Source organism: Danio rerio, chromosome 21 (genome assembly GCF_049306965.1).
Source record: "Danio rerio strain Tuebingen ecotype United States chromosome 21, GRCz12tu, whole genome shotgun sequence".
Taxonomy (NCBI): Eukaryota; Metazoa; Chordata; class Actinopteri; order Cypriniformes; family Danionidae; genus Danio; species Danio rerio.
Genome location: NC_133196.1, coordinates 49750013 through 49770000, shown reverse-complemented (window position 1 = coordinate 49770000; position 19988 = coordinate 49750013). Strand labels below are relative to the sequence as shown.

The following is a 19988-nucleotide window of genomic DNA, read 5'->3' as shown; positions in this document are numbered from 1 at the left end:
TGCACACGGAGATTCACACGCACATACACACACACACACACACACACAAACAAACACACACACACACACACACACACACACAGACACAGGCATATGCACACAGAGATTCACGCACACACACACAAACACACACGCACACACATACACGCAAACATACAGACACAGGCACACGCACACAAAGATGCGTACAGACATAGACACATACTGAATACACACATACACACAGCCACACACACATACTGAAAACCCATCTATGACATCATCACAGGCATTCAGATGACAGCAGCACATGACTGTCAAATCACATCATGACATCACACCATCAGCAGTCCCTCACCGGGGGTTTCAGCAATATCGCTGTACACTCTCCATGATCAGAGCTCTACAGCAGGAGAATAACGTGTGTGTGTGTGTGTGTGTGTGTGTGTGTGTGTGTGTGCTGAATCACATGTATTGTGTTGTTTCAGGAACTTATATTCAGCCTGATCTGCCTGTATTCAGCAGACGTTCATCATTAGCATATGCAGATCAGACACTGGGTGGAGCTATAGAGTCATTTACACTCCACAGCAACACACACAACTGGACTGACACCGCATGCACCACAGGACATACAGAGTGTGTGTGTGCAGGACGCACCAGCACCGGGCCAGATACATGTGCTCCTTCACCAGCACTGATCCCGACAGAAGGACGAACCAGCAGGTGGAGATGCTGTCAGCGCTGAAACACACACACACACACACACACACACACACACACACATTATAATTTCTCCTTGAGTTTTAACAACATGTCTGTAATTTCATCCTGTGTATCAATATTTTAAATGTATCCATCACTTTTTATTAAGGTTTATTTATTAATCCATTTATTTAGTTATTTTAAAATGTTCAACTCTTGCTATATTTCAATGTCAAATGTCCAATATATGGATCAGAATGATAAACAAAGATGAACTTTCAGGGTTTAGTTTTCAGGTTTATCTTGAGACTGAAGATGCATTACTGCACAGTCGAGTGTGTTATCTGGAGTGTGTGTTGATCCGGTATCTGGCCGTACTTTCTGATCACTATAATTATTTGAACCATTAAAATCAAGTTCAGAAATATCATGGCAGCATTAGTTAATGTACTGTGAGTTTACATGAACAAATACTGTAATAAATGCATTGCTCCCTGTGTGTTCATGTTAGTAAATGCATTAACTAGCTCAACCTCACTGTAAAGTGTTACTAAATAAAATGAATCCAAACGAAAACTAATGTGTGACAAACTGAGAGACTAGAGGATGCACTTACTAGAAGAGCACACGGCTGGCCTCGTAGCACTCATACCTGGCCGTCATGCACATGGACCTGATTAGGGAAATCAGTATTGTTATTAATCAAGGATACATTAAACTGATCATAATGGACATTAAAATTAGGTCTGCATGATACTGGGAAACACATACAGCAATCTACATACAGTGGAGGAAATAAGTATTGAACACCTCATGTGTTTTTCCTCAGAATAATATCTCTAACGGAGCTGTTGACATGGAACTGAAGAAGATTTTGGTAAAAACTCAAACAATAAAACATAAAAATAAAACTAATAATAAAAAAAGAATTGTGTTTAATAAGTATGGAATGACAGAATGAGAAAGCGCTGAACTACTGAAATGTGTTTAATACTTTATATATAGACTTTATTAGTGACGGCAGCTGAAAGACACCTCTCATGTGGAGAATGAAGCCTCATGCACTGCTCAGGGGTGAGTTTCTCACAGACTTCAACAGAGTGTCAGAATCTTGATGCTTCTGTGGGTCTCGTCTATCAAATCTGAGCTTTATTCTGTATTCTCTATTGGATTCGGATCAGGGGATTGGCTGGGCCATTCTACAGCTTGATTTTCTTTCTCTGAAAGCATCTGAGAGTCTCCTTGGCTGTGTTTTGGATCATGGTCTTGCTGAAATGGTTTGATCTTCATCCTCCTGCTGATGTAGATGTTGGACTGAAGCAGCTGATCTTCATTTACACTGAGGAAGGGCAGAGACTTGCTGAAGAGCTACTGAGAGATTTCACAACTACACCCCCCTTTCCTCATGTGTTCAATACGATTTCTTTGGTTGTTATCAACATCTAGTGGACAATTCAGCACCTTTAGAAATGTGTTTTCTGAGGAAGTGTTCAATACTTATTTTCTCCACTGTGTATATATACAGGGTTGGCCATTTATGTGGAGACACCCTAATAAAACTTGGGAATTTCACAAGAAAAACAATGCTGTGCTTGGTTTTAACGTAATTTTATTCTTTCATGAGTTATTTACAAGCCTCCTCGCATATACTAATGTGCCAAAAACAGGACGTTAATATCACCAACCATTGTTATTTATTAAGGAGTCTGCATATAAATGGCCCACCCTGTATATTGACTTTGTATTGCAGGAGTGTGACAAAATGTGAAGCTGACGAGCTAACAAAAATCCAAATCCGAGTTTTAATAATCTGTTAACCTCAAAAATCAAGTATTTAACCCCACAAAATGAAAGTGCATCGTCTGGCATGAGAGAGCCAAGGCTCCCGCCACTGGGGCGAAATGTAAACTATAAAACAAACACAATCCAGACCTACAGTGTTTACAAGCTTCTGAACTATAAAAGCCATGAAAATAAGACGAGTCAGTCTGATAATGTCTGCAGCACGCATTTACATCAGTGACATCAAATAAAATATCAGAATTCTGACCACTATTAGAAGCACTTGAGTGTGGAGCGAGAAGTCTGAGCGTGTTCTGCTGTGTATTATTGCTAATCATTTCTCCCATTGATGAATGAATCTGAAGAAAGCAACCGCAGACACCAGCTTTTACTTCTGCATCACAACAAAAGGTCAATAATTAGAGAAAATGATGAACAGACTCACCGGAGCTGATGTTCTCTGAGGTGCGACAACACGTCCATGTGGTACAGATGAGTGTAGATGATGTTCAGGTCCTAAACAACACACACATTTCAACAATTTATTAATTTATTTCATTATAATATTTAGTTATGTACACATGAGAGGAGTATTTATTTAACCACACAACTAACATAGATACAGTGGGACACCAGCGCAACATCTCAGATCATTACAGTGTCTCCGCCACACACACACACACACACACACACATTCCTCTTACAGAAACACACACGCTCAACACTTTGCACTGAGAGCAGATCTGAATAATTGTTTTATATTTAAAGAGATATTTTACCCCAGAAAGTTGCTCTTATGTGCTGCAAATACATCATTATATGACCGTTAGTGCTGCAGTGAATCACATCGTCCATGGACCATGTTTAGATCAGCAAAAAGCAGAGGAGACCACATATCATTTGATTTTCATTTATGTTTTCGAACAGATGAGGATGCCTTCATTTACTAGGCAGAGAGCAGACCTCATATCAGTTGAACATCAATATAAATGATAGAATATGATCATAGATTTTCAAATTTTCCCTTAACATTTCCAGAAAAGTTTTCCAGCCAACTCTCTGAACGTCTCGTCTGTAAATAACCCTAAATAAACTAAAATCTTCATTCATTCATTTTCCTTCGGCTTAGTTCCTTTATTCATCTATTCCAGCATATGTTTTACTCAGCGGATGCCCTTCCAGCTGCAACCAAGTACTGGGAAACACCCACCCAAACACCCTATCCTTTAATGCAGATTATCACAGATTATTACACGGCTGTCTGGAATATTAAATTCTGATTGGTCGGTTGCAGCATTCCAAGGTTATTCCCAGATAACAACCGCTAAATAACCCAGATCATCCAGGATCCAGTATTCCAGTCAGCCGTGTAGTTCATTAGTCTTCATTCGAGCACACAGGCCTGTCAGATGGAAACACTGAATAAAGACTAAATAAAGCAGATCGAGGAGATGATCAAACAGACAATAAGAGAGACATGCGGAAAGAGTTCAACACTGCAGATGACTGAACAGAGCCCTCACTGTGCTCAACAAGACATCCATTCAACAGAACAAACAACATCTACTCAACACACACACACACACACACACACACACACACACACACACACACACACACACACACACACACACACACAATACAACACCACTGATTCTGCTGTTATTCAGCTTTATGCTTTTATTTTGCACACAATGCATCTGCGCTGACCACTTCTGATGACAGTGGAACACTCAAATACTGAACATACACTGCAACAAATGCTTGTGTGTTGTTTCTTGTACAAATATCTACAAATTTTAAACCCAGAAAAGCAAAATAATCTGCCAGAGCGGCGAGTAAACTAATGTTACAGCAAAGAGAAAACTAGATTATTCTGCTTCCCCCATTGGCAGATTATTGTGCTTGTTTTAAGGAGAAACTCTCTTTATTTTGACTCATTATTTCTGAACACAAGACTACAGATTTTGATTGTCCAGAAAATTCATTTGATTTAAGAATTTTGAGATATTTGGACCAGAAACCAGACAAAAACTAGACACAATAATGAGTCAAAATGAAGTGAATTCTTCCCTAAAATGAACAAAATAATCTGCCAATGGGGGAAGAAAAGTGATCTTTTATATTGAGGAAAAATGAGTAATGATGATGATAATTCTGTCCTCTTTATTGTCCTCTATGGTTCTGCGTTTATATGAAACACAGTAAACAGGCGCGAGTGTTCGTGACGTAATCCACCATGCCACTGTAGTAAGGGCACAGCTGACTTCACATACGCAAGTAAAGGAAGATCTGAATTATTTCTGACATTATGCATTGTCATATAATCAAGAAGCATTAATTGTATATACAGTGCTCAGCATATATAAATACATTCCTCACTAATCTCTCTCTTAAATGCATATGTTTAATAGGAAGCTCTACAATATTATATCTGTGCATATACATTAGATTAGTCAGTGCTGAAGCCAAATCTGGAGCTCATCTAACAAAATAACTTACAAAACGATCCAAAAACTAGCACAGCCAAATGTATATGTTAGAGAAAAATATTAAATACAAATTTAAACAAGAGGGAAATCAAGAGACGCAAAATAGACAAATTGAGTTGAAATTTTGTAGGATGTCATTTATTTTTGCTATATTTTTCTTGAATTTAGCTGTATTATTTTTTGATTTCTAAATGAGTTTGGTGACTAAAATATTGTTTAAAAAAATACATCTGTTGAATAAATCTGTTTTGTTTAAATGCACCAAAATACACTGCCGATATTCACTGAAAAATTGAGGAAAATATTAATTTTCAAAATGGGCTGTACTCAATTATGCTGAAATCGATTATTAACAAAAACAAATAATTCAAAATACACTTTTCAAAATCAATGCACATCCATCGGCTGAATTTGTAATTCAATGCATTGAGAAAGTGAATTGTTACACCGCTATTTATTTATTTATTTATAAAGCTCAATCCAACATCAGTCGCTGTCGACCACCGTGCTGAACGCAGATTACAGAGAGATGATCAAACAGAAGACTAAAACAACATGCAATACATCAAACATGAAACATATAAAGGAAAAAGCCTGCTCTGATGACTCGGAGGCCTTTTCTAATGTCAAATTTCAGTTTCTCTTGAGCATGGATTCTGTAGAGATTCTGTGGGTCCGACAATGGCAAAAGCGCGGTCTCCCTTTCACTTATGCTTCTAGGTTCATGATTCTGTAATCTTTAATTGTGTCAGTAAAGCAATGTTTCTTTGCTTAATTTAATTGCACGTTCATGCTAATTATCTGTGTTTCTATGTATAAATGTGGGCTATGGTTGCTGTGAGGGTGAACGACAGCTCTGTGCTTTGTTTTTTCAGTGTGATCCCTGTCCTGCAGGCACTGAGGAAAGTGCTGAACAGATGTTTTAGTAAGCTGCAGGCCAACAGCAGTGTGCTGAACAGCATGGGAAACACAATATGCAAATCACACAGACTCTACAGGCCTTCACTTGTCGCTGAACGCCCCAGGGTCCCGCTCGCAGCACAATGTGTGCTACAAATAGAGCTGGATGATATTGGAAAATAAAACTGGACATCGTGATATTTGGTTTTTCTGCAGTAAATATTGTGATATACAGCTGAAGTCAGAGATTTTAGCCCTCCTGGTATATTTTTAATTCTTTGATATTTTTTCCCAAAGTTCTGTTAAACAGAGAAGATCTTTTCAACACATTTCTAAACAAAACAGCTTTAATAACTCATTTCTGATTTCATAACTGATTTCTGCAATGATGACAGCACATAATACTTTACAAGACATTTTTCAAGACACCAGCATAACTTAACACTTTTGTAAAGATCGTACTTTCAAGATTGCAAAATTCCCACAATAAAAGGATTCATGTTTCTGTCTTCATCCTCGTGTAATGTCATGTAATACTGTGCTCTGATAAATATTATAAAAGTATTGCCGTAAACAATGTATTTTGCGACACCACAGCAGCACAAACACCACAGCGTAATATGACACCATATACCTTATGTATTGTCCATACTCACTCCGGGCTGTTGATATCGATGTTGATATTCAGCTGCACCATGCTGCTGTTTTGGAACATCTCATTGTTACCAGGTGGGTCATCATTAGCCTGGAGGACCAGGACACACACTCATACACTACAGACAATTCAGCTTAACCAATTCCCCTATAGCGCATGTGTTTGGACTGTGGAGGAAACCCACGCCAACACGGGGAGAACATGCAAACTCCACACAAAAATCCCGCCCATTATGTATTATATATAAATAAATATACAGTTGATGTCAGAATTATTAGCCCCCCTTTAAATTTTTCTTAATTTTTCTTTTTTATAAATATTTTCCAAATGATGTTGAACAGATTCAGGAAATGTCTGATAATATTTGTTCTTCTGGAGAAAGTCTTATTCGCTTTATTTTGGCTAGAATAAAAGCAGTTTTTAATTTTTTAATCAACATTTTAAGGTCAATATTATTAGCCCCTTTAAGCTTTATTTTTTTCGACTATCTACAGAACAAACCATCGTTATACAATAACTTGCCAAATTACCCTAACCTGCCTAGTTACCCTAATTACCCTAGTGAAGCCTTTAAATGTCACTTTAAGCTGTACAGAAGTGTCTTGAAGAATATCTAGACTAATAGTCATCATGGCAAAGATAAAAGAAATCAGTTATTAGAGATGAGTTATTAACACTATTATGTAATAATAATAATATTATATTACAATATTAATAATATATTAATTAATATTAATATATTAATAATAATAATAATATATTAATTATAATAATAATAATATGTACTCCCCGCTAAACATAAAATGGGAAAAAAATAGATAAAATTATATATTTCATTTATTTAATATTATATATATATATACACAAAATTATACTGCACAGCCCTATTAAGGTCAGAGAGGTTTGTCATTGTTTTATGAAGAAAGCTGTTCTGCTGATCAGAGGCTGTTTTTGAATATGGAGGAAGACTGCCTTTCACACATACTGCAGCACCACAGCACGACACAATAAAGCCTAAAACAGAAGGATGCCCCAATAGCTGCTCACATTCCCAGCATGCCTTGAGATCAAAACAATGCAAAACTAAGATTTCAGGTCGGGCCTCATTCCCTGTGCTCTTGTAGACTTGCTGTTTTTGTCTTTAGCGGTGCTGCTTTTGGGCATAAATGACCTCCTGCCATTAGAGTTGAGTGTAGAGTCAGTTTACAGTTCTCAATGTAACGCGGCGCTCCAGCCGCTCTGAACAATCCTAAACACACACAATTATTCAACAGAATATTCTCACATCAAACATTTAGTAGGAATTCCAGCGGCATCATCTTATCTTATCTGCAGCACTGCAGAAATGCTGCTCCTCATTTGAGTTTGTGTCTTGTTTCTAGTCCAAACATCTGAACATTCAGAAATCATGAAGCATTTCCTAGACAAGCAACAGATATTGACTTGTTTTCAGAAATAATATAACAAAATGAAGTGAGTATTTCCCTTAAAACAAGCTTAATAATCTGTCAAAAGGGTAAGACAAATAATCTCATGTCAAAAGGAAAATAAACTAAATGATTCTGCCTGCCTGAATAATGTTTCCATTTTGGGATTTTCCTGTTTTGATTCATTTTCAGCAATTATATCTATTAAAATTGATCCTTCTCTGTAGTTTGGCCTGTCTGGAGTTCAGTCCCCTGACTGTGAGTTTTCCCTTTATTTTGCTGATTGAGTGGCTTTTCTGTCATTATTAGCTAGGTGGTGTGTGTGCAGTGGAAGTCTCCTCAACCCCCGTCCCAGACTCAATGCATTAAAGATGCCTTATTTGTTGTTAAATTAGAAATAAATTCAATACAGTCTTTGAGATTCAGTGATCAAATCCTCTAACTTTTGTTTGCCATTTTTGGAGCAAGTTAAATCTCTGAATCCTGAAGCAGTTACTGTAGAATGAATGGTTGCCCATCTTGCACTTTTAGTCAGTATCGTCCAGATGAGTACCAGTGCTGAAGCATACAACTCTTTCTTGACATAAAACCACACGTTTGCAGAACATGCCAGCCTATTGACTTTCATATCTTTCCCTTTTCTCTCTCGTTTAATTTTATTATCATTATTTATACACCATGCTGCCAACCTCACCTTTCAGGACTGACCTGTTTACATGCTTCATCATGCAACATGAATGGACATCATGTATTGTTTATGCACATCATACACTGTGTTCTGCACAATACAAGTAAAAACATCATAATAATCTGAATAAGAAAAGCTTTTTTTAATTTCTAAATAAAAACTGAAACTGAAATTTGTCAAACATTAGTATTATAAAAGGGTTGTGTTTCCATCAGTCTGAAAACAGAGAAATGAATGAATCAGAGAAATCTCTCTCTGTAGCCCACTGAAGCACACGACACACAGCTGAATGAGTTTGACTTGTGGCCTTTCTGTCATGTCAGTGATTCAGCATTTTCTTTTACTGAAAGGCCAAAATACACACACACACACACGCACACACGCACACACACACACACACACACGCACACAGTTCCAAATAAACGTATATCACATGCAAACAACACATTTGTGCGCTCAGTTCATTGGTGGAATCGGTGTCTACTGAATATCAGCATCTTTACACTGGAAACAAGAGGTCACACATTCAGTGTAGCCAAACAACAGGCCTGACACTGAGTTAGTGGACATTCAGTGATATGTTGCAGCCATAGGTGTCCATCACATGATGAACTGCATTTCAGTCATTGCAGATCTGCTTTAGACTGAGCCAGTAAAGTAGAGGAGACTATTGAACATCAGACACTCACTACAGCTGCACTGCTGCACTTACACATGAAGCGTGATGCGCAGCGGGTTAGTGGCACTCAAAGAGAATAACTGATGGAGTTCCTGAACATCCCTGCAGACAGCAAGAGGACAGCAGTCAGTCTCTGTGTCTACAGTCAGATTCAACACCTCCAGTCTCATTACAGTCACATCCTACAGGTTTTCTGCAAGTTCAGTCACAGTTTTTGATTTCTTTTTGATTTGCTATCCTACAGCATCTTCACACGGCAGCGTCCTTTATTAGAAGCAATAGAGGAAGGAAGTGTTTGGCTACTGATTATACAGCATTTAGTGGCCCAAACTCAAATATGTTCAATGTGAAACGGGATTATTCTGATGATGTTGTCATCTGTTTAAGAGAATGCAAAAGTCCCCCTGCTGATAGATGAACAAATCATTAGTATTATTGTTATTTTACGTTTCAAATGAATTACTATTTTGGGGCCAAACTGTGAGTCTTAGAAAATCCTTGTAATATGTCAGCAAATGATGATTTTTTTCTAAATACGACTGGCAAGATTATTTGGACATAGAGACTACTGTTCTACACATCTGTTTAGCTGTGCCTTTACTGAATGAGCACTGTGCTGCGTCCGACAAATTGCATTATAATCATTCTTTTATATCACATTTGACCTGTTTTTATGTTTTGTTTTGTTTTGTTTTGACGCATTTTTATTATTTGTTTTTATTTTTATTTTACTTGTTTCTTTTATTCTTGTTTATGTAAAGCACTTTGAATTGCCACTGTGTATGAAATGTGCTATATAAATAAACTTGCCTTGCCTTGCCTATACTTTAAAATCAATTAAGCAGGACACACTAAAACATAATCACCATAAATATGATAATAAATCAAATTATATATGATCATGTAAACAACAACAAAGCTTTATTACACTTTCACTGCTTTAATGCTGGCGGCACGGTGGCCCAGCGGTCAGCACTGTGGCCTCACAGCATAAATGTTGCAGGTTCGAGTCTCGGCTGGGTCAGTTGGTGTGTCTGTGTGGAGTTTGCATGTTCTCCCCGTGTTGGCGTGGGTTTCCTGCGGGTGCTCCGGTTTCAGTCCAAACACATGCGCTTTAGGGGAACTGATCAACTACATTGGCTGTTGTGTATGAGTGTGTGTGTGTGTGTGAGAGAGAATTAGTGTGTATGTGTTTCCTAGTACTGGGTTGCAGCTGGAAGGGGATCCGCAGTGTAAAACGTATGCTGGATAAGTTGGTGGTTCATTGCACTGTGATGACCGCTGATGAATAAAGGGATTAAGCTGTAGGAAAATGAATGAATGAATGTTCTGATGCTTTAATGCACACACACATCAGAACCTCCTGAATAGGGATGCACGATTAACCGATTTCACTATTAACGGAGATTTAATTTGTCATGGTTAATTAATCGTAAAGGCTTCTCAACACTGCGCTTCTGATGTACAGAATGAAATCGCTGCAACTAAACTAAGTAAATAACTAAGTTATACCAACTGTGCGCTAGTTCCGAGTTTATACAGCAAGGCTAATACACACGCACACAGGATTAACCATGGCTGAGACACCTAGCAGCAGCGGGACATTCACATATTGAGTCTCTTCCCTGCACAAGCTTGTTATATATGCTCGTGCCTTCCAGGCGCACCCAGTTGCACACATCTCATGCTGTAGCGGTGAGAGTTGAGCGTGCAAAGGAAACAAAATATGCTAGATGAATTATTACACATTTTAAAATGATTATGTATATAAAGATGAAAACAACAGTTCCTTTAAATACTTAGCTGACATATAGCTTAGATTTACAGTAGACAAATTCAATATATTTATTTATTCAATCACTGTTCTGCTGTTTATTTTCTGTGTAAAATTATTACTTCTGTCTAAAATCAAAAGCTTGTTATTATTATTTGGTTACTGAGTATAACACTTTCATATGGAAGCAGTTTGCGTGTAATTTTAAATAAATGCATGCATAATAATCGAGATAACCGTGATCATTTCTCAGACAATAATCAAACAACCAAGATCTGTAATGGTTGCGTCTCTACTCCTGAATAAAAACTTTCTGGATGGAGAAAATCCACACTAACCTGTTAAACTAAAAATAAAACTGCTAAACTAACAAACTCACAGTGACTCCCTTTGGCTAAGGCGGCCGTAGTTAGATTTATGAATGAACTGTCGGCTCTTTAGGCTTTGTGTGTCGTCGGTTTCCTCAAAACCAAAATAAGAGCTTTTATGATGCAGAATAGGGGCTCTTTCATGGCTTTCTGAATGTGCTGATTATTTTCCTGTGTTTGGAGTGTCTTTGGATCTGACGTAACTCTTGTCATCATCAGCCAGAGCGGGCGGTGCAATGCTATGGAAATCGAGAGTATCGGAGCATTTGCTTTGCTTTCTTACGTAACACACACACACACACACAACACACACACCCATCAGGACCAGTCTCTAACCCGACTATCAGAGCCACTGCAGTTTGTTTGTTAGTCTGATCAGCAGCTTTTTCTGAGAAACCACCCACACCTGGAGCAATGCACTGTAAACACACACACACACACACACACACACACACACTTGCTTTACCATTAGTCAATGACAGAGCTCAAATGTCTTGTTTCTGCATTGCATTAGTGGTGCAATATGACCATGTGCATTAGACTAAATTATTGATCCTGCTGTGAACTTTTCATTATTCGTAAGATGTATTTTCCAATCAGAGAGCATTTATCAACACATTTAACAATATAACAGTTTCAGTAACTAATTTATTTCGTCTTTGCCAGGACGACAGTACATTACATATAACAAGACACTAGTATTGATCTTAAAGTGTCATTTAAAGGCTTAACTAGGTTAATTAGGGTAATTAGGCATGTCATTGGACAACAGTGGTTTGTTCTGCATAAAACTACAATTCTGAAGGAGGCTCATAATATTGACCTTAATGGTATATACAGCAAAAATGTTCTTGCTCTGCTAAACAGCACTTGGAAAATCCCTGAAAAATAATTTATAGGTTCACTGGGATGATAAGGTTGCTGGTTCGAGTCTCGGATGGGTCAGTTGGTGTTTCTGTGTGGAGTTTGCATGTTCTCCCCGTGTTGGCGTGGGTTTCCTCCGGGTGCTCCGGTTTCCCCCACAGTCCAAACACATGCGCTATAGGGGAACTGATCAACTACACTGGCCGTAGTGGATGAGTGTGTGTGTGTGTGTGTGTAGGTGTTTCCCAGTACTGGGTTGCGACTGGAAAGGTATCCGCTGTGTAAAACATGTTGCAATAGTTGCCGGTTCATTTCACTGTGGCAACCCCTGATAGATCAGGGACTAAGCTGAATGAATGAATGAATGAATGAATGAACGCCCCTGTTCAATAAAGAATTAAATAAATAAAATAAAAACATTTGCCCTGAAGTTCTAATAACAGAGAGGAATATGATCACATATGAATAAGCACATTTATAAGTTTATACTTTAAATTGTAAAGAGAAACAGCCCTTTTTATGTGCTCAATATATATCAATTATTAAATGATCTACATATAAAATAAATATATAAAGGCTAAAAGGATAAAATACTAAAGGATCTACAGGAAATGCACTGTATCGTGATGAAGAGCTTTATATTCAGATGACTAATATTTTGATTTGAAATTTTGTCATATACATTTGATTGTAACTGCAAAAAAATCATCATTTAGAAATTAAAACAATATTTGCATCCTTTATATTTTTGTAAAAAAAAAAACTTATAAAACTTACTTATTTTCCTCGTTTTAATTGTAATAAAGATGCTGCAAATATTTCAAACTAAAATATATTTCTAACTAATGTAAAAATGTGGATTTTATGTATTTAGCTACTTTTGTATTTCTTACTCTCTTTCCACAAATAAACTTCATGTATATCATCATTTCTTACTGAAAATCTGAGGACAGGAAACAATCCCTCTGCTGAGCCCTACAATAAAGCCAACCTTTACACTTTGAACTGATACTTGAGCTCTCTTAGGTCACACAGCAGCCCTTCTCCAGATTAATCCAGGAATAAACACTTTAAATCAAGATCAAGTGAGCGAGACATCCTGTGAAGTGTGCATCAGCACGGGGCCGTATTAACAGCGTCATTCATTCTAACACACAGCCAGTAAATTAATCTTCATATTTAAAAATAATAATAATCGCACCAGAAATACACAACACTTCACTTCGCATTCACTGACTAATATGCTGTCTAGTAAGGGCGCTCAGTAAGATTTGAGACACAGCCCGCATCTCGAAGTGTCCGGCGGCACAGCTGGAATGCAGAAGTGAGACTCATATTGATCTCTGCTAATTCATAAAACACTTCTGCTGACACATAAAGCTGATATCAGATGTTTTACACGGACGTGTTGATCTGACACTGCTGCACCCCTAACTTACTGCGCTGAGAATCAGACTGGAGCAGATGCACATCTGTCAAACTACTACACTAATAACTTCATAAAAGACACAACAAATCACTTGCAGACACAAAAACACAACATTAAACAACTGCAGACGTGCAGCTGAAGGGTGGTGAGCCTTATGAAACAGTCGCACGAGTCGATCATGAGTCTGCCGTGAACAACTGTATGATTCCCGAATCGAAACAAACAAGAGTTCATTGTGCCGATCGATCAGATTTACTGCGTGTAATTGACGTCTTAAAAGTGTGTTTTCTAATTTTCCCACGTGTTGTGATCGATTTTGTGATTGAGTGTGTGTGTGTGTGTGTGTTTTACCTCAGCAGTCCGTCGTGTCGGAGGAGTTTTCAGCGCTCTCTTCAGCGATAAATCCACTGAGGAATTCATATTAAACTCTATGGTTTCCGGGAATAAAAACTTCATAAATCCAAGTGCGACGTTAAAACGGTGTTAAATATAAAAATGGAATGAAATAAAACGTGAATTTCATCACGAAGCGCTTGGGGAGCAGGACAAATCTGGCATTGATTTGAGTTAGCTTCAGTTAGCATGAGAAGTTGAGTCCAAGCGCTGCTGAAAATCAAGCGCGAATCACAAACGGCGAAAGTTGGCAAAAACAAATCCTTCATTCCTCGGACACTTCTCCATCTGCGACTGTAAATCATCATTAATAACCGGAGGCTCGTATGATCCTCCGAGCTGAAGGGTCCAGTAGCAGAAGCCCATGACTGAAGAAGAAGAGCCGCAACAACATTCACATGACGAGCCGCCGCTGCTGCTGCTGTTGGAGACCAGTGTGTACTAGAGAACACGGAGGAACTATTCAGTGTACTAGAGCACACTGAGAAACTAGTGTACACTGGCAACGTAGAGTGTGTACTAGAGCACACTGACAGCCTAAAGGAGTACACTGAAATACTAGAAGTATACTTACAGACTGTATACTAAACCCTGACAAATTAAAGAAGTACAGACGAACTAGTGTGTGCTAGAGCACACTAAGAAACTAGTGTACACTGACAACGTAGAGTGTGTACTAGAGCACATTGACAGCCTAAAAAGAGTACACTGAGAAACTAATATGTACTAGAGCACACTGAGAAACTAGAAGTTTACTGACAGACTGTATACTGAAGCACCCTGACAAACTAAAGAAGTACAGACGAACTAGTGTGTGCTAGAGCACACTGAGAAACTAGTGTATACTAGAGCACACTAAGAAACTAGTGTATACTAGAGCACACTGAGAAACTAGTGTACACTGACAACATAGTGTGTGTACTAAATCACTGACAAACTAGTGTGTATACTAGAGAACATAGAGGAACTAGTGGAGGACACTGAGAAACTAGTGTGTGCACGAGAAAACACAGGGAAACTACTGTACATTGACAAAGTAGTGTGGGTACCCGAGTACACTAAGAAATTAGTGTGTGAACTGGAGTTCACCAAGAAACTAGTGTTTTAACTATAGAACAATCTAGTGTGTACTAGAGTACACCAACAAAACTAGTAGAGTACACTAGTTTCTCAGCCACATAGACTGACAGAAGCATCACACACACACACACACACACACACACACACACACACACACACACACACACACACACACACACACACACACACACACACACACACACACACACACTACTGTTTTACATCTGTCACTATGGTGATGCACAGCCGTCTGTAGCTCCGCCCTCTTCTGAATCTCATTTGCATTTAAAGCGACAGTCACCAAAACACAATTAGGATCAAAGCCTGAAAGTGTCAGGGAGTTGGAGAACATTACAGTGTGTGTTTGAGTTTGAGCTGAAATAGCTCAGATAGACACAGCAGAGACGCATTTACAGCTTGTAATAAGGAGCAGAATGGGACATATATCTAGGTATTTCGCAAAATGTAAACACAACCCGTTTTGCTTTAGCTTTGCTGTTGTTGTTTAGGGTTCTAGTGAACAGTCAGGTATGGTGAAACGCTCTTCAAATCCCCACCTCAAATAAAACCATACATTTGTTATTTTAGACATCCTGCGAGCCGTTATACATTTACATACAGACACAGACTGAGAGGGATAAAGCTGCTGTAATGCATACACAATCAACATCATGTATATCTGTATTGTTGCCATATTTATTGCACAGGATCCCCATAAAAACTGGGAAACAAAGAGAAGTCAAAAAGAAGGCATTATGTACAAATACATCAAGAAAATCTAAGCAGTATATACAACATTTATCAACGCATGCCATGTGAATAAATTATTATTATTTTCTGTATAAAGAAACAATCAGATATAAATACATCATCTGCAGAGGAGACGTGAAGACAGAGCTTTCCTCTACAACATCAAATGAATTGCATGTTTCCCTCGTACATGTGTTAACCAGCTAAAACCAAGAAAGCAAAGTCCGTTTGTGTTCATGTCGTGTTGATTAAGACTGTACGACCCAAAAACCATCCAATCGCTCTCTCCCAGGTAAACAATCCGGCGGCGAGGGAAGCGGAGTCTGCATGAAGAGTTTCAGCATTTCAGTCCTGAAAACACATGATTGTTGACTGTTCCTGGATCAGCCTTAATACAGGTATGTTACACAGCATGTCACGTCTAAACGACTAACTAAACAAAAATACATCCCTTAATCCTTCCCGTGGGACAGGTAAACGCTCGTGTTACCGATAAAGTGACTTTGCCCAAAACAGGTACACCATAAAGCTGAATCCTCGGAGCTCCTTCATGCCACGCTTCCACCGTGATTGGGTGAAAAATGAAAACGTCACCTCGAAATGTTTGATTCAGCATGGTAGAAAAGTGTGTGAGGTAGAGCTCAGTTCAGCCGCACAGGGTTCATCCTCTTGTAAACACATTGAAAAATAAAAATATTGCATGATTGTCACAATTAATGAACAGAAATCAAGAAAATCATAAAACTGATTTGATAAGTGCTGAAGGAGCAGGTCTGGATTTGACGAAGGGCCGAGAGCGGCTTCAGTGTTTGTTCTTGATGGATCTTCTTTGGCTTCTACAATCTGACGATGCTTGAAGAGACGAGAAGGTAAAGAAAGGAAGAAAGAAAGGAAGAGTGGGTCTCATTCACTAATGATTGTGTTCTGCGCACATGAGAGCTGTGAAGGTTTTCCTCCTGATCCACAACGCGAGCGCACACACATGAGTGTTCTTAAACTCGTTCTTCTGTCAGTCAATTCATTCATTCATTTTCTTGTCGGCTTAGTCCCTTTAATAATCTGGGTTCGCCACAGCGGAATGAAACTTATCCAGCACGTTTTTACGCAGCGGATGCCCTTCCAGCCGCAACCCATCTCTGGGAAACATCCACACATACACTAGGGACAATTTAGCCTACCCAATTCACCTGCACCGCATGTCTTTGGACAGTGGGGGAAACGGGAGCACCCGGAGGAAACCCATGCGAAGGCAGAGAGAAAATGCAAACTCCACATAGAAACTCCAACTGAGCCGAGGCTCGAACCAGCGACCTTCTTGCCGTGAGGTAACAGCACTACCTACTGCGCCACTGCCTCGCCCGTCATTTGCATAATACACGCCCACATCAGCTCCATATAAGGGCTTTCCTCAAAGCCTCAAAGAGAAAATTACAAGATGAATGAAGAAGAGCTAATGATGGCTCTGAAACTACAGAAAGAGAGGTTTACGGCTCATTCACACAGGGCGTCAGCTTCAACGCTTCCCATTCACTGTGAATGGGTGACGTCAGGCGTTGCCGAACTGCATTGTGGATCCATCGGCGCTGATTCAGAGGCGTTGCTCAATGCAGAAGTTGGGACTAGCTCAATATTTCAAGCGGCGACGGAAGCGTCAGCCAATCAGATCGCTGTCTGCAAATACACCAGCTAGACAGTGGCCTATTGGCGACAGAATTTCATTGGCTGACGCTGCTATGACGATCGCATCAGACACATCTTTAGTCAAGCGTTGACGTTGACCCGCCGTGTGAATGGGGCGTTAATGCTAATGAGGGTTTGATGTTGGATGTGGAACGCACATATAAAAACACACTGCACTTCTGTGGACTTTAGAAAAGACTCTTAAAGAGCAGAGCGCTGCGTGTTTTATGTTGCTAGGCAACCACTGCATCAACGCTCCTCATGCTCAGCCGCTTTTTCTCCATCCGTCAAAACATGTAGATGGAAAACCATTTTAAAATGACGCCGCTCGCCATAATGAAAAACCCATCCTGCGTGATCGAGACCTGAACAGCCATTCATCAATCTGTCTGCTCTCTAAAGGCGCCGTTTCCTGAGACACACTGATCATCTCTACACAGGATTCAGCAGCTGATTGTCGTTTGGATCTCTATTAATATACTGTAATATCAACTGTTGATGTCTAGATACTCTTCATTCACCCTGTAAATAACATCACTAGTTATATGTAGGGCTCTTTATGCATGTTTATAAGACCTCAGGCACGCATAATTCTTCAGACCCTCCAGAGTTTCACAAATTGCTGAATTTACGGTAAACTCCAGTGAACATCAGCTCATTGTGTGGAGTCCTCGTTTCTGATAAATGCTGCAGATTTCCTGCACATATTCACCAGTCGGGACACGGACTCTCGCCGTCTGCATGGTGTCGCATTCAGAAACATAATCCTGGTGAATAATCTGATATATAAATATATTAGAATGATGATATTATCACATGTGCTTCTCATGCAGTGTGTGATCCGTGTGAACACGTTCAAAGCCTGTTTAAAGTAGGCCACGCGAGATGTTGTCAAACCACACGGATGCATTATTCTGCATTTCAGATATGATCCAGCAGCTTCAGGGCTGAGGTCTAGGTTCTCTCTGTGTTTGCTTTATATAATTACAGAAATCAAGTCAGAAAATCTACATAAATGAAGATGTGCATGTCTGTGCATTTACACCGCAGAACAATATCAGCAATCGATCAGTTCAGAGTCAATAAGTCTGATTATCTGTCATGAAATGCTGGAGGGGCTGATTGCTGTGTGCCCGTGCCATCAGCTGCTCTGGACTGTTTTCCTACATTTAGAACCGATCACGGTGCGGAAGTGTTGATGACTCGTGACAGATCCGCATGGTTAGTGAATGAGACCCGGTGTACAGTGGAATTGTGCATCTAGCACCAGGAGTCGGCTGTTCTGTGGTCAGCAGAGGACACCTGTGGGCCGCCAGCGGGTGAGGGAGCATCTGTCCTGCAGTCTGCTCACCCGCAGGCTCCCTGGGGCCCGCTGGAGTCCTGGACCTGCAGACGCCGAGGGGAATGAGTGCGTGTCTGCGCGCCTACAGCAGGATCTGGGCCACGTGCGGGGAGTGTGTGCTGGCGATGGCTGCGAGCAGGGGAAGATCATTGGACTCGATCCTGCGGAGAGAAGAACAGCAGAGCGTCACTTAAGGAAACATGTATGTATGTGTGTATGTATCTATGTGTGTGTGTGTGTGTGTGTTTCCATCCACCTATTATTATGAGCATTTTGAATATATGAAAAACGCTTCATGGATATGACAGAAGCACATTTTGAAAAATCCACATTAAAAGATCTAAGATGGACAAAGCTTTATTTGATGAAAATAAATGCACATAACCTCTGCTGTAGACAGATGTAGAGAGTGAAGCCTGCGCATGCGCTTCATCAGTGTGTGTGTGTGTGTGTGTGTGTGTATGCTCACCCCAGCAGCATGATAGATATATCAGTGTGTTTAAGAGTGAGTGAGTGTGAGAGTTAGTGTCTAAGTGTGTACGTGCGTGTGAGTGCACTGCAAAAAATGCTTTTCTTGCTTAGATATTTTGTCTTATTTCTAGTCTAAATATCTAAAATTTCTTATATTAAGAAGCATTTTCTAGACAAGCAAAACTAATTGTCTTGTTTTGAGAAATAAAATGCCAATATTAAGTGAGTTTTTGCGTAAAACAAGCAAAATAATCTGCCAATGGGGTCAGCAAATTAATCTTGTTTTTTCTTTTGACGTTAGATTATTTTGCTCACCCCATTGGCAGATTATTTTGCTTGTTTTACGGAAAAACTCACTTATTATTGGCATATTATTTCTCAAAACAAGACAGAATGTTTTGCTTGTCTAGAAAATTCTTCTTGATTTAGGAATTGTGAGATATTTGGACTAGAAACAAGACAAAAAATCTACGTAAGAAAAGCATTTTTTGCAGTGTAAGTGTGTGTGTGTGTGTGTGTGTGTGTGTGTG

At 39.3% G+C, this 19988-nt stretch overlaps 3 protein-coding genes across 16 annotated transcripts in view; all 3 read right to left on the bottom strand.

Annotated features, from left to right (window-relative positions):
* rapgef6 (Rap guanine nucleotide exchange factor (GEF) 6) overlaps positions 1–14578 on the bottom strand; it is a 77479-nt gene extending 62901 nt beyond the window's left edge. For all 11 annotated transcript variants that reach the window (XM_073935544.1, XM_073935551.1, XM_073935547.1 and 8 more), the window contains exons 1-4: positions 14094–14578; positions 2912–2982; positions 1301–1357; positions 640–723 (exon numbers count right to left, since the gene is read on the bottom strand). In XM_073935544.1, coding sequence (XP_073791645.1) covers positions 640–723; positions 1301–1357; positions 2912–2982; positions 14094–14198 — 317 coding nt within the window. In that variant the 5' untranslated portion in view covers positions 14199–14578. The remainder of the gene's footprint in view (positions 1–639; positions 724–1300; positions 1358–2911; positions 2983–14093) is intronic.
* ddx46 (DEAD (Asp-Glu-Ala-Asp) box polypeptide 46) overlaps positions 1–19988 on the bottom strand; it is an 800864-nt gene that overhangs the window by 222614 nt on the left and 558262 nt on the right. The gene's annotated exons all lie outside the window — the stretch shown is intronic.
* fnip1 (folliculin interacting protein 1) overlaps positions 15890–19988 on the bottom strand; it is a 43601-nt gene continuing 39502 nt past the window's right edge. For all 4 annotated transcript variants that reach the window (XM_005173917.6, NM_001127465.2, XM_005173916.6 and 1 more), the window contains one exon: positions 15890–19148. In XM_005173917.6, the coding sequence (XP_005173974.2) occupies positions 19070–19148 (79 nt within the window). In that variant the 3' untranslated portion in view covers positions 15890–19069. The remainder of the gene's footprint in view (positions 19149–19988) is intronic.